Genomic DNA, 12113 nt, shown 5'->3' with positions numbered 1-12113 from the left:
CATGGAACCAATCCTGCTTTGAGGTCGGGGAAGTGAATGAAGAATGAGTCAATTCATTGATCACAAAAGTTCACTTCCCTAAATTGAAAAGCAAATTCCTTCCGTGTGGTAAACAATTCAGAATGATTGTATTTTTATAGTTTGGTGATTCAAAAGGTATTCACACATTTAATCAATCTCTTTCTTCATTTGCCATTCACAGCAGAGATCAGAAAAAGATCAATGCAGACTTTTAACTTGTTTTCCATTGGCAGCTAGTACAATGAAACCTCATTGGTGTGTTCTTCATTAAGAAGTTTTCTTGCTTAGCACGTTGTAAATTCAAAGTCCTGATTCCCACCATACTGAATCTATACAAAAATACCTCTTATCAAGTCATGATGTTTCGCTATTACCGCTTAGTATGATCACATTTTCCCCCAGATTTAAAATGTTCTTTGTCATCCCTTGAGTACGGAATGTGATTTCCAACATAGGTGAGATCCCTTGCCACAAGAATGTCAGTCAGGGAAAGTAGCAAGATAACATGTAAAGGCCTTGAATTCTCAAACTTTACAGGGTAAATTGCAGCTTCGTTGAGCAAGCTGTTAGCTTCAGGAAAGTTCAATTTTTCTTGACTGATTAGCAGCGAGTATGCTTAACCATTTCCCTTGGATCTTTGAGGTTACTCAAATGCAACTTTCCAGACTTTAAAAATAATTTTTTTTAACAACTCCATATCCGTAGAGCCAACTTATGAACACTAATAAATATAAAACTACTGCTCCTATATACCTGCAATTCTTAAGGGGAATTCATATAACACGGTGACAAAGGAGAATTAAAATTTCACTAACCAAAATTGAGCAGATTACTTCTGACAGATTAAAATAATTTGGAAAATTTATAACGGGCAATTTGAACAACAGGAGAGACGTAACTCATAGTTTAAATACAACAGGTCTTTTCTTTTATTTCTAAGGGCATATTTACTTTCGAAAAGTTTATTTTCACTAAAATAGAAATTATGTACTTGTAGGTTCCCTTTTTGATACTCTTTATTTTGTTACTTCATTTTTGCGTCCTGATTTGTATTATCTGCTGAAAGCTGAAAAAGGTCCTCTCCAAAATACAATGAAAACTAGTCGAACACACTTAATCCTACCAGTAAGTTGTGGAAAACACCTTGATATTCAGTGAAGGGATCAGGTACGATATAATCCAAATTATTAGACTATTGTGCAGGCGAAGGCATAATTCGTTGAGATATCTTCACCACCAGAGGTCCATCATCTTCCTCCATTCAACACTCCTCATCTTCAAATCCTGCAATTTCCATTTCAAAATCACTTCCATCACTGCTGTAGCTATCACTTTATTGATATATCTTCCTAAATCAACACATTCATCCTGCAAATATGGTATTTCCTCACCAGTAACACAATCCACCCCTCACCCTGAGACCATTTCTGTTTACATCAAGTGCGACCTTGCCGCGATACATGCGCCCCATATTTCCAAAGGCATTTAAACTACTATCCAACGATCACTAAACATTATGATACATACCAATCTTTTCTAAATACTCCGTGCTAAGAGTGACAGTAATTAACTCTAAAATTCACCAAGAGATGACAAAGGTACATGCTCCTAAACAACAGGTACATCATAGTAAGATATATGACGGAATGCGATTTTTTTTGCTATGACTTTGTATGATATGCTAGGGAGGGGGTTAATAACCCATTGAGCCTGTTTGTGCTTGTAATTTGTATTCCAGTTAGAATTTAGAAGTTTAATTTTTTATAGAAATGTACAGTTCGAGCCCAGAAGAGATGTTGCACCTTACATAAATGAAGCCATTACCATTTTGGCCCTAATATAATAGGGGATGTTTATGTTAAAAACAGCAGTTGTTCAATTTGCGCAACATAACATTTAAGACGTTTGCATTTCCCACTGGCTTGAACAGCAAGCGCGCTTTCCAGCTGAGCTTTAGGTCACGAATAGACCAAAATTTTTGCAGTTTTGAAGATTTTTTTCTCTTTTGCCAGGTCTGTTTCTTTGAGCTGAAAGTTACAGAACTGGGAGTGCAGAATATCAGTTTCTTTATCTAAATGTTCAGTTTCACTAGTCAGAATGTTTTGAAAGTTGTTAATAAAAAATCTAGGCTAGAAAATGATGCCTTACTTATAGCAGAAACATTCGCAAGTTCTGCATTACTTAAAACTTCATCCTTGAATGGAAATTTGTGCACCATGTTGTCACATGATGAAGAGAAACACTTTCTAACAGACTTACAGAATATGCACTTTTCCTCAGACTACGAAGTGTTCACCAAAACGAACACAGAGTTCCCTATCATCAGATCACAATCATCCTTTTGATTTGCTGGAGTATGATAATCTACATCAAGGAGATAGGAGGAGCTTTTAATAATGAGTTTTTTAACAAACCTTGCCATTACATTCTTCAATAGTTCCTCCAAAACTGACTTCAATAAGTGGATGTGCGGCATACTTGACTGAAGAGCTACGTTTGGATCCTCAAAGATATCCATAAAATTTGAGAGAAAAAGGTAAAAAGATTTATGTAATTTGATGAAAGGAACATGAACAGCGTCGTTCTTCACGTGACAAAGTATGTCTCTTAGTGTCATAAGTAGTTTCTTTTTATTTTTTGGGTGAAAGTGATGACTGGGTTTGCCTTTTTACTGAGGAATGTGGTGAAATGTAATGAAAATGCTTCACCGTTTCAAACAAACAAGACACATCTGCACTTAGACTGTGCTTAGGAATTTTGTAAGTCTTCAAAGTTCCCATCTGAGAATCTTTACTCACAATTTTGCACCTGATTAAAGTAACCAAAGGGTCCCACTGCAGCAAAATCTATCTAAACACCTTAGTGATAACCATCGAGTAGGCACGTGCTTCAGAATTGTCCTGATCTCTGTGTTGTGTGAAGTCTGAAATTCTCTGAACTTTTCTTTCCTCTTTGCACTTCTTTCCGGACAATAAAATATATCAATTATACTTTAATCTACATTTACAGGCAAGCATGCCGCACCCTTCACTGTAGCAAGATTAATTAGGTGACAAGAGCAGCCTATGATGATTGTGTTACTATTTTTCTGCTTCAAACATCCTGCCACACCATTCTTTAATCCTACCATTACTGAAGCATTATCAGCACCAAGAGTTAGGCAGTTTTTTAATGGAATGTGGAATTCCTGAAAAGTTGAGAGCAACAGATTGGTAATGTTAGCTCCAGTAGCGTCCCCTTCTAAATTAGGCACCGAGTAGACAACTCTGAATTTCACTGAATTCAGGCCTAAAAAATGTTACAATAATCGGATATATTTTCAAGTCAGTTTTACTGTTACCATCAGTAGCAACAGAAAATGCATTCACCTACAAATGATATACCATTTTCGCCCTTTCTTCCATGCATATTTCTGTAATGATAGCTGCAGTTTTCATTCTAGCACACCCATATCGTTTTGCGATTTCCAAATCAGGAAACATTTTGCGAAACATAGACCCCGCGTGGTCGGCACAATTTACAGGCAGGTTATGTTCTACGATAAATTACTTAAATAAAACCTCGGCATTCGTCGCAGGATTTACATTGGTTTTTACATGAAAAGTTCAGTTTCTGGTTTTTTTTCTACACACTGGACACTCTCCTTAAGTTTTTCGTTTGCACGTTTGAGTACATGTTCCCGCCATGCCCAACTGAAAAATCACACCTACATATAGTACAGAATGTGAACGTTGGTCCCTTCCTGGATTCACTGAAGCATGGAAACTCTTCCCTATAAGTGCTTTTTAACACTGCATCATATTTCTTTTTTGACATTTTTGCCAAAACAAATACCGTATTAAGACATATAACCAAAAAGCCCTACTACGTGATGTAACATGAGCACTTATGCAGGCGCTGCCCCAGGTAGATGTCTATGGCATGCTACTTCTGAGGTTAGGTTACTCGCTTGTGACTTCCACTTCCTATTATTAAGCTATTTGAGTATTTGACTGTATTATACACCAAAGAGGAGCACATGGCTGGCCACCATGCCCCGTACTGCCATCCGGTTTTGAACATTAGAACTACTATCGACCAGCCATACTCAACCATATATCGACAGAACGAGGAAACGTGCAAGAGTTTAAAATAATAAGAAAATTACTGAAACTGCTCTGAAAATCGGGGGATCAGCCTCAGTGATCGGGAGTTCAGGAAGAACTATGAAAAATCGGGAGTCCCCCGCTTAAATCGGGAGAGTTGGCAAGTCTGCATTATGCTTTCTCATCCTAAGTGAGATGGGTTCCTTGTCAGTATTTGAAGCTTGATAAAGAAAAAATTGAGAAGTGTGACTTATCTAGATAAGGACTTGAAAAAGAGAAAAAGTGTCAAATATTTCCTTTCGTACTTAATGACTCTGTACATCTTTCAAACCATTTGCTAGGTAAGTCGTTCTTCTCTATATTTTCTTCATACAATTTACTGCCTACATTCTATCCTCATCAGACGTCTATATTTTCTTTGTTGAACTTATTGCTGGTATTCTTTTATAATTTGAATATCTTAGTCATCAAATTATAAATGCTTCCACAAAAATCTATGTTAGAAATTGCACATCCTTTAACATTCCTGAAATTTAAGTATAACTACATACTTACTTCAAAAATTTCTGTCCGTGACACTTCTAATCGACAATGTCCACTTTGTGGTTGCAATGCTTGAAGTTCTGCTCTTAGCACCATCTGCTTAGCAACAAGATCACGCTTATATTTTGGGAGAGACTCGCTGTCAAGAAGATCCTTTGGCAATTCCGTAGTTCGAACCGGAGCTGATGTAACAGTCGGACTCCTGATTCCATCACCATTCGCACTTGTACTACTGACAACACTTTCATCACCATTATGTGACGGAACAGGCGGAGCAGGGCTTTCACTTCCTACTGGCTGCACTCGACTGCTGCTAGTGGGAGATACAACTGCTGGAGCCTGATTGGAAGGTGACGATGGTGTTGAAGATGACGATGATGCTGCTGGTGATGTGACCTGAGTTTGCTTCCTGAAAGGAATAAAAATTTCTTTTAGAAAGGGATCACAGATTTCTGTGACCATTTCATGCAACGGCTGTCAGTATAAAGTACTTCCGAAGGTTCGCAACTGAGTCCGACATTGCAGTTATATTTTGAGCCTAAATCAAATGTTACCAGTTGTTCAAAATTTAATGATACATACAAAGGAACTTCATTATCTAACCCAAAAAACATTGCAAATAGAGAACAGGTCAGCATACTTCCTAAGGTCATTTGATTCATAACTGTTATAGATATTGGAATATGGGGTGGAAGAAATACAATGCAAGAAATATAATTCTTCCACATTTCAACACCGAGAAATATAGTTGTGTTACTATGTCATTGAGCAGAGTATATGACATTTGTATAGCAGGCGATAAAACCTGGTAGAGGTAAATGAAACAGGGAGAGGGAGGAATGTTAAAATAAAAAATCAGATAGAATATTGCAGGTTAACAATTATTAAACAAGTATAGATTTAAAGATGCATTCAAATCTATTACTATATCATTTCTAATTATCTAAACATTTTTAAAAATTATTACTCACTTGATTAAATTAGAAATAACGGAACTAGAAAGTCGAGGATCAGTAAACTGGGTGGTTCGGTTGTTGTGATCCACGAAGTATATCCTGCCTGATGCAGTCTGACGCATCTCCCAGCCTGGTGGCAATGGGCCCAATTCCGCCTGCAGATTATTTGAACCTAATACCAAGTCTCGTGGAATACGTGGATCGTGCCAGGTGCTCAAACCACTTGGGATATGATAAAAATACACCTGGCCTTGCTGAGTTGTCCTTAACTCTGTGTACACATTAAAAAAAAAAAAGCATAAACAATTAAAACCTGCAATAGCAGCACAATATATTTTAAACATGCTACAAATAATAAACACTTCAATGTAATAACAGCTTTGCTTCCTTGAATGAAAATCACCATTCCTGTTTTGAAATCAGGAGATCCTTCACTCAACCTAGACCCTGTATTAAAATTTAGTCAACAGAAGAAAATTATAGGTGGCCTCAACTGAAGTGTTATTATTTTGAAAAAAAGATTTTGTTATTTATATTCAGGCTAATATTTCTTTACTCCACCACCATTTGTATATGTTAGAGACAAGTATATCAGTAAAACGTACTTAATTCAAAGTCACTGGAACGCAAAACTCAGACTTTGAAGTACGTTATCTTGAATTTGCCACCAACTCATAATTCAGAATTGTCAACTCTTGGCGCATCACAAAATATTCTAAGACCCGTTAATCCATGCAATTAACCTTGATTAACAGTATAAACCTTTCAAATGTCATGGAAAAAACGATTTCCAAGATGTACCCAACAAGGTGCATTTACAGTATTTAAATAATGAACTTGGATAATTCACTGGCAAACATAACCTCAAGCAATGAAACAAGAAAAAAGCATGTATAAATGACGGAGAAATTTCTCCCTTGGCTCCCTTGTGCAAGTCCTTTATTCACTGGAATGGGAAAGGAGGAGGGTCGACTGGCTTGGCAACCAGCTGTAAAAACCGCTAACGCCGAGTGTCAAGTGGCGGTAAATAACTCGACCCCCCCATAGGGGCCAACGGCTTCGGGCGCATGAGCACCTTTGGGTTGGGTGATGGGCCCCCCCCCCAGTGTAGGAAATGACACTGGAACCCATCATCTGTGTATTTGGCACAACAGCAAAATGGATGGAGGAACCTCCTTTTTGTGGTTCTCAACAGTCGTGGAGGCGGATGAGGTCATGCCAGATGGACTGGCTGTGAAGGTGCAACTCAATGGTATTTCGAGTCTGTGGCAGTCCACTGCAGTCATGGTATTAGAACCTGCATGTCGCATTTCATTTGTGCCGCAGGGTATAGTTCCGAAATCATAGCATGGGGGTCACTTCCTTGCAAGCTGCGATCACCTAAAACAAAATCCCGCCTGTGGCACTTTTTCCTGCTGTCATGCCCTTCAACTTCAAGTCCATTGGCAATGGGGATAAGGATGGTGGAGGCAGGTTTTCGGGTGAAACTGGGCTCTAGTTCGGACCTGCACGTTGGCAGCAGATGAGTGATGGTAGTCCTTCTGAGACCCCGTGACCACTCAGGAATTCAGTCCTGTATCTGTGTTTGGGCAGGCCTATTTACGATCACAGCTGCCCACCTTGATTGGGGAAGAGCCTAGAAAATGTGGGCTAAACATTGGCAGTCACACTCTCAGCTGGCTGGGAGGCCGCACCCAGAGGGTCACCCCTTATGAGGTTGAAAAACAAAGATTACCAAACCTTTGATTACAGGAAACTGGAATGTTCAAACCTAACTTGATTTGAAAGACAATAACAGACCTGAGAGAAGAACAGCGCTTCTCACCCATGAGCTTGGACGAGTGAATATTGATATTGCTGCCTTAAGTGAAATCAGACTGTCCAGCAAAGGTAAACTTACAGAGTTCAGCTCAGGTTACATAATCATCTGGAAGGGAAAAGATGAGGGAGAGCACCGCATTCATTGTGTTGCATTCGTTGTGAAGACCACACTGGTGAATGATTATCAGCTAACTCCAACTGCTATCAGCGAAAGAATTATGTCTCTCCGCATATGCTCCCACCTTGGATGCTGATGTAGAAGCTAAAGACCAATTCTACAATCTGCTGAGCACTACCATCACCAAAGTGCCACCAAGAGACAAGCTCTTACTATCTGGCGATTTCAACGCCAGAGTTAGTAATGATCACCAATTATGGGGCAATGTGATGGGAAAACATGGACTTGGCAACTGTAATGCCAATGGTCTACTGCTCCTTGGTCTATGTGCTGAACATGAACTCTTCATTACTAATACTCAGTTCTACCAGCCTAATCGCTACAACACCACTTGGATGCATCTTCGCTCAAAGCACTGGCACATCGTCACCAGGCAATGTGATTGGTTTTGTGAGGAAAAAAGACAAGACTGGTTTGATGAAAATAATGAAGAAATGAAGTGTATGATCAATGCCAAATGGGAAGCCCATCTATCCTTCCTTCAAGATCAGTCTTCCCACGTGAAGAAATCATATTTCTTGGAACTAAAAGGAGAATGTCAGGCACAAACTAGGGAAATCAAGAATAACTAGTGGCAACAAAAGAACTGCACAGACTATCTGATGCCCGTGACCTGCAAAACTTTTATGCTGGCATAAAAGAGATATATGGTCCAATTCGAACTTCATCAGGGACATGGAAGACTGTTGACAACTCCATCATTTTAACTGATAATGGAGAAATTTAAGAGCGTTGGAAGGAACATTTCTCTGCGCTTCTAAATTGTGCCTCTAATGTCACTCAGGACTTTCTTTGCAATGTCCCTTAGCAGCCCCTACAACCATGGATGGCAGTTCCACCCACACACAGTGACTTCACCAAAGGACTAAATCAACTAAACCCAAGAAAGGCTCCTGGTCCTGATAACATCCCTCTGGAACTGATACAACATGGAGCTATAGACCTGAGACTAGACTTTCACACTCATCCTCTTGATTTGGGAAACTCGGGAAGTACCTGACGACTTGAAGAATCATCACTATAGTCAAGAAAGGTGATCGAAGCATATGTGGGAACTACCGTGGTATATCGCTTTTGTCAATTGCAGGTAAAGTGCTCGTAAGAATTTTATTAAATCGGCTCAGAATTATCTCAATGTCTGAGTGTCGATGTGGTTTCCGAACCACCAGAGGCACAACAGATATGATCTGTGCTACACAGCTCCAGGAAAAATGCAGAGAGCAACAGCAGCCTCTGTATTAGTTTTCTATGATCTGGAAAAAGCCTTTGGTTCAGTACCAAGATCTGCTATGTGGAACGTACTGAGAAATTTTGGATATCTTGAATGTTATGTGGAATTGGTTCAAGCTCTTCATGATGGCATGTCTGGACAGGTTCTTCATGGTAACTCAGTATCAGATTTGGTCCCAGTCACTCATGGATCGAAACAAGGCTGTGTGCTCTTTGCACTGTACATAGCTGCCATGAATCATCTGCAAACAACTTAGGCATGGAGATTAAATTTTCTTTTGATGGAGGATTATTCAATTTGGCAAGACTTCGCTCATAAAGACGTACTCTGGTTACCAGGGTGACAGAACTGCAGTATGCCGCTGACACCACATCTACTGCTCTAACACCTGCAGAACTACAATAGTCGGTCAACTGCTTTAAAACTGCATGTGACCACTTTAGTCTTGCCAATAACGGAAAAAAAAAAAAAAAAAAAAAGGTCCTGCACAATCTGCCCCAGGATTGACTCTTCCTGAGTTCAGTACAGTAGAACCTCGATTATACGTTCCCGGAAGCTACGTTTTCCCGTATTATCCGTTTAAATTACGTGGTCCCGCGAGCATCCTAATTAAATCACGATGTAAAAATCCCGCATTATCCGTTCCTCGAAGAAACGATTTCCCGTATCAACCGTTCAGAAATTTCAGTCCCATCAATGCTAAATCCTCGATCACGCGTTTTTCAAGAAACTGTATCTCACGAAAGGGCGGCGACGCATACTTGCGGATCTTGGTGTTAACGTCCAGTCATAGCAGTAATTTGAGGAAGAGGAAAAGCGATCGGCGGTGAACTTGAATAAAGGACCATCTTAGCATCGCATTCAGGTGGTATTGTTTAGAGAATCGAAATCACAAAGCAGAGTGTGTCCATAATAATTGGAAGGAGACAGAGCGCATTTCGACAGCTCTACTTGAACGCGGAACGAGTTTCGTCAAATGTTCGTACTTGCAAAGCGTCTACATTATGTCCAGGTTTAGATGTTTACTTTTTTATTTCGAGTGTATCGCCGAACAGGTTTTCGGCACTTCCCTCAGGGCACTGTATAGTCACTGAGCTTTCAGGCAGGAATCTAAACTGCTCCTTCTTAAGTAACATAAATTTAGTATTTTAATATTATCGCATACGATTACGTTATCGAGACCTGAACAGATGTTTCACCTTACATACATAAAGCCATGGGAGGTTTTGGGATTGCCTTTTACTGTTTTGGTCCTAATGTAAGACTAGGAATTTCACGTTATTGTGTTAAAATGTTAAAACTGCAGTCGTTTTTATTTACGCATGCTACATGTAAAAACCTTTGCATCAATTCGCACTTGTACCGACTTGGACAGCGAGGGCGTTTTCCAGCTGAGGTCAAGGTCGCGAATAACCGTAAATTCTGAAGTTTTGATGATATTGTTTCTCTTTCCAATTTAATCGTGATTAGTGACGTACATTATTGAATACACTGACTGACAGAGCAAATGCAACACCAAGGAGGAGTGGTTCGAAAGGGATGAAAGTTGGGGGAAAAACAGAGACGGCACGGACGAATTATTGATGTTTATTTCAAACCGATATGCAGGTTACACAATGCGCACGGCATCGACTCAGTAGGATGTAGGACCACCGCGAACGGCGATGCACACAGAAACACGTCGAGGTACAGAGTCAATAAGAGTGCGGATGGTGTCCTGAGGGATGGTTCTCCATTCTCTGTCAACCATTTGTCACAGTTGGTCGTCCGTACGAGGCTGGGGCAGAGTTTGCAAACGGCGTCCAATGAGATCCCACACGTGTTCGATTGGTGAGAGATCCGGAGAGTACGCTGGCCACGGAAGCATCTGTACACCTCGTAGAGCCTGTTGGGAGATGCGAGCAGTGTGTGGGCGGGCATTATCCTGCTGAAACAGAGCATTGGGCAGCCCCTGAAGGTACGGGAGTGCCACCGGCCGCAGCACATGCTGCACGTAGCGGTGGGCATTTAACGTGCCTTGAATACGCACTAGAGGTGACGTGGAATCATACGCAATAGCGCCCCAAACCATGATGCCGCGTTGTCTAGCGGTAGGGCGCTCCACAGTTACTGCCGAATTTGACCTTTCTCCACGCCGACGCCACACGCGTCTGCGGTGACTATCACTGACAGAACAGAAGCGTGACTCATCGGAGAACACGACGTTCCGCCATTCCCTCATCCAAGTCGCTCTAGCCCGGCACCATGCCAGGCGTGCACGTCTATGCTGTGGAGTCAATGGTAGTCTTCTGAGCGGATGCCGGGAGTGCAGGCCTCCTTCAACCAATCGACGGGAAATTGTTCTGGTCGATATTGGAACAGCCATGCTGAAGAATGGCGGTTGACTTGGCGTGCGGGGCTGCCACCGCTTGGCGGCGGATGCGCCGATCCTCGCGTGCTGACGTCACTCGGGCTGCGCCTGGACCCCTCGCACGTGCCACATGTCCCTGCGCCAACCATCTTCGCCACAGGCGCTGCACCGTGGACACATCCCTATGGGTATCGGCTGCGATTTGACGAAGCGACCAACCTGCCCTTCTCAGCCCGATCACCATACCCCTCGTAAAGTCGTCTGTCTGCTGGAAATGCCTCCGTTGACGGCGGCCTGGCATTCTTAGCTATACACGTGTCCTGTGCCACACGACAACACGTTCTACAATGACTGTCGGCTGAGAAATCACGGTACGAAGTAGGCCATTCGCCAACGCCGTGTCCCATTTATCGTTCGCTACGTGGGCAGCACAGCGGCGCATTTCACATCATGAGCATACCTCAGTGACGTCAGTCTACCCTGCAATTGGCATAAAGTTCTTCTTGGTGTTGCATTTGCTCTGTCAGTCAGTGTATAATGCATTCGAAAACTTGAGAATCGATACTTACATTCGGAATAATATTCTCGAGTTCAACATAACCTTTAAAAGTCGATGTAGGCCGTAGGCCTAATTTGCGCGGTAGATTTCCACAAAATGACTACGAACAGTATACCGGTGACCAAATTACAATGGAAGATTTAAAGAAAAAGGGATTTCGCCATCATGTTGGACGTTTTTGTATCCAATGTGCTTTATTTTATTACATTAGAAAATTAAAACATACTTGTGGTCGATTGTTTGGCTTAATGTTATTAGGTTATTCGAACAGTTTGACCGATCAAAGTTGCTGAACTGAAAGAAGTTTCCCCGGTAAAACTGAATGTAAAGTTTCGAGACTTTTAAGTCGCAGACCGGTAATTAATGTTT

General features: G+C 41.2%; 1 protein-coding gene across 1 annotated transcript in view; it reads right to left on the bottom strand.

Annotated features, from left to right (window-relative positions):
- The window catches only part of Smurf (SMAD specific E3 ubiquitin protein ligase), a 125932-nt gene that overhangs the window by 77671 nt on the left and 36148 nt on the right, over positions 1-12113 (bottom strand). The window contains exons 8-9 of the mRNA XM_067149839.2: positions 5621-5876; positions 4662-5058 (exon numbers count right to left, since the gene is read on the bottom strand). Of these exons, the coding sequence (XP_067005940.2) occupies positions 4662-5058; positions 5621-5876 (653 nt within the window). The remainder of the gene's footprint in view (positions 1-4661; positions 5059-5620; positions 5877-12113) is intronic.

The sequence above is a fragment of the Anabrus simplex genome, chromosome 6 (assembly GCF_040414725.1).
Source record: "Anabrus simplex isolate iqAnaSimp1 chromosome 6, ASM4041472v1, whole genome shotgun sequence".
NCBI lineage: Eukaryota > Metazoa > Arthropoda > Insecta > Orthoptera > Tettigoniidae > Anabrus > Anabrus simplex.
Note: the sequence above shows the minus strand (reverse complement) of the source record. Positions and strands in the feature narration are given on the sequence as shown.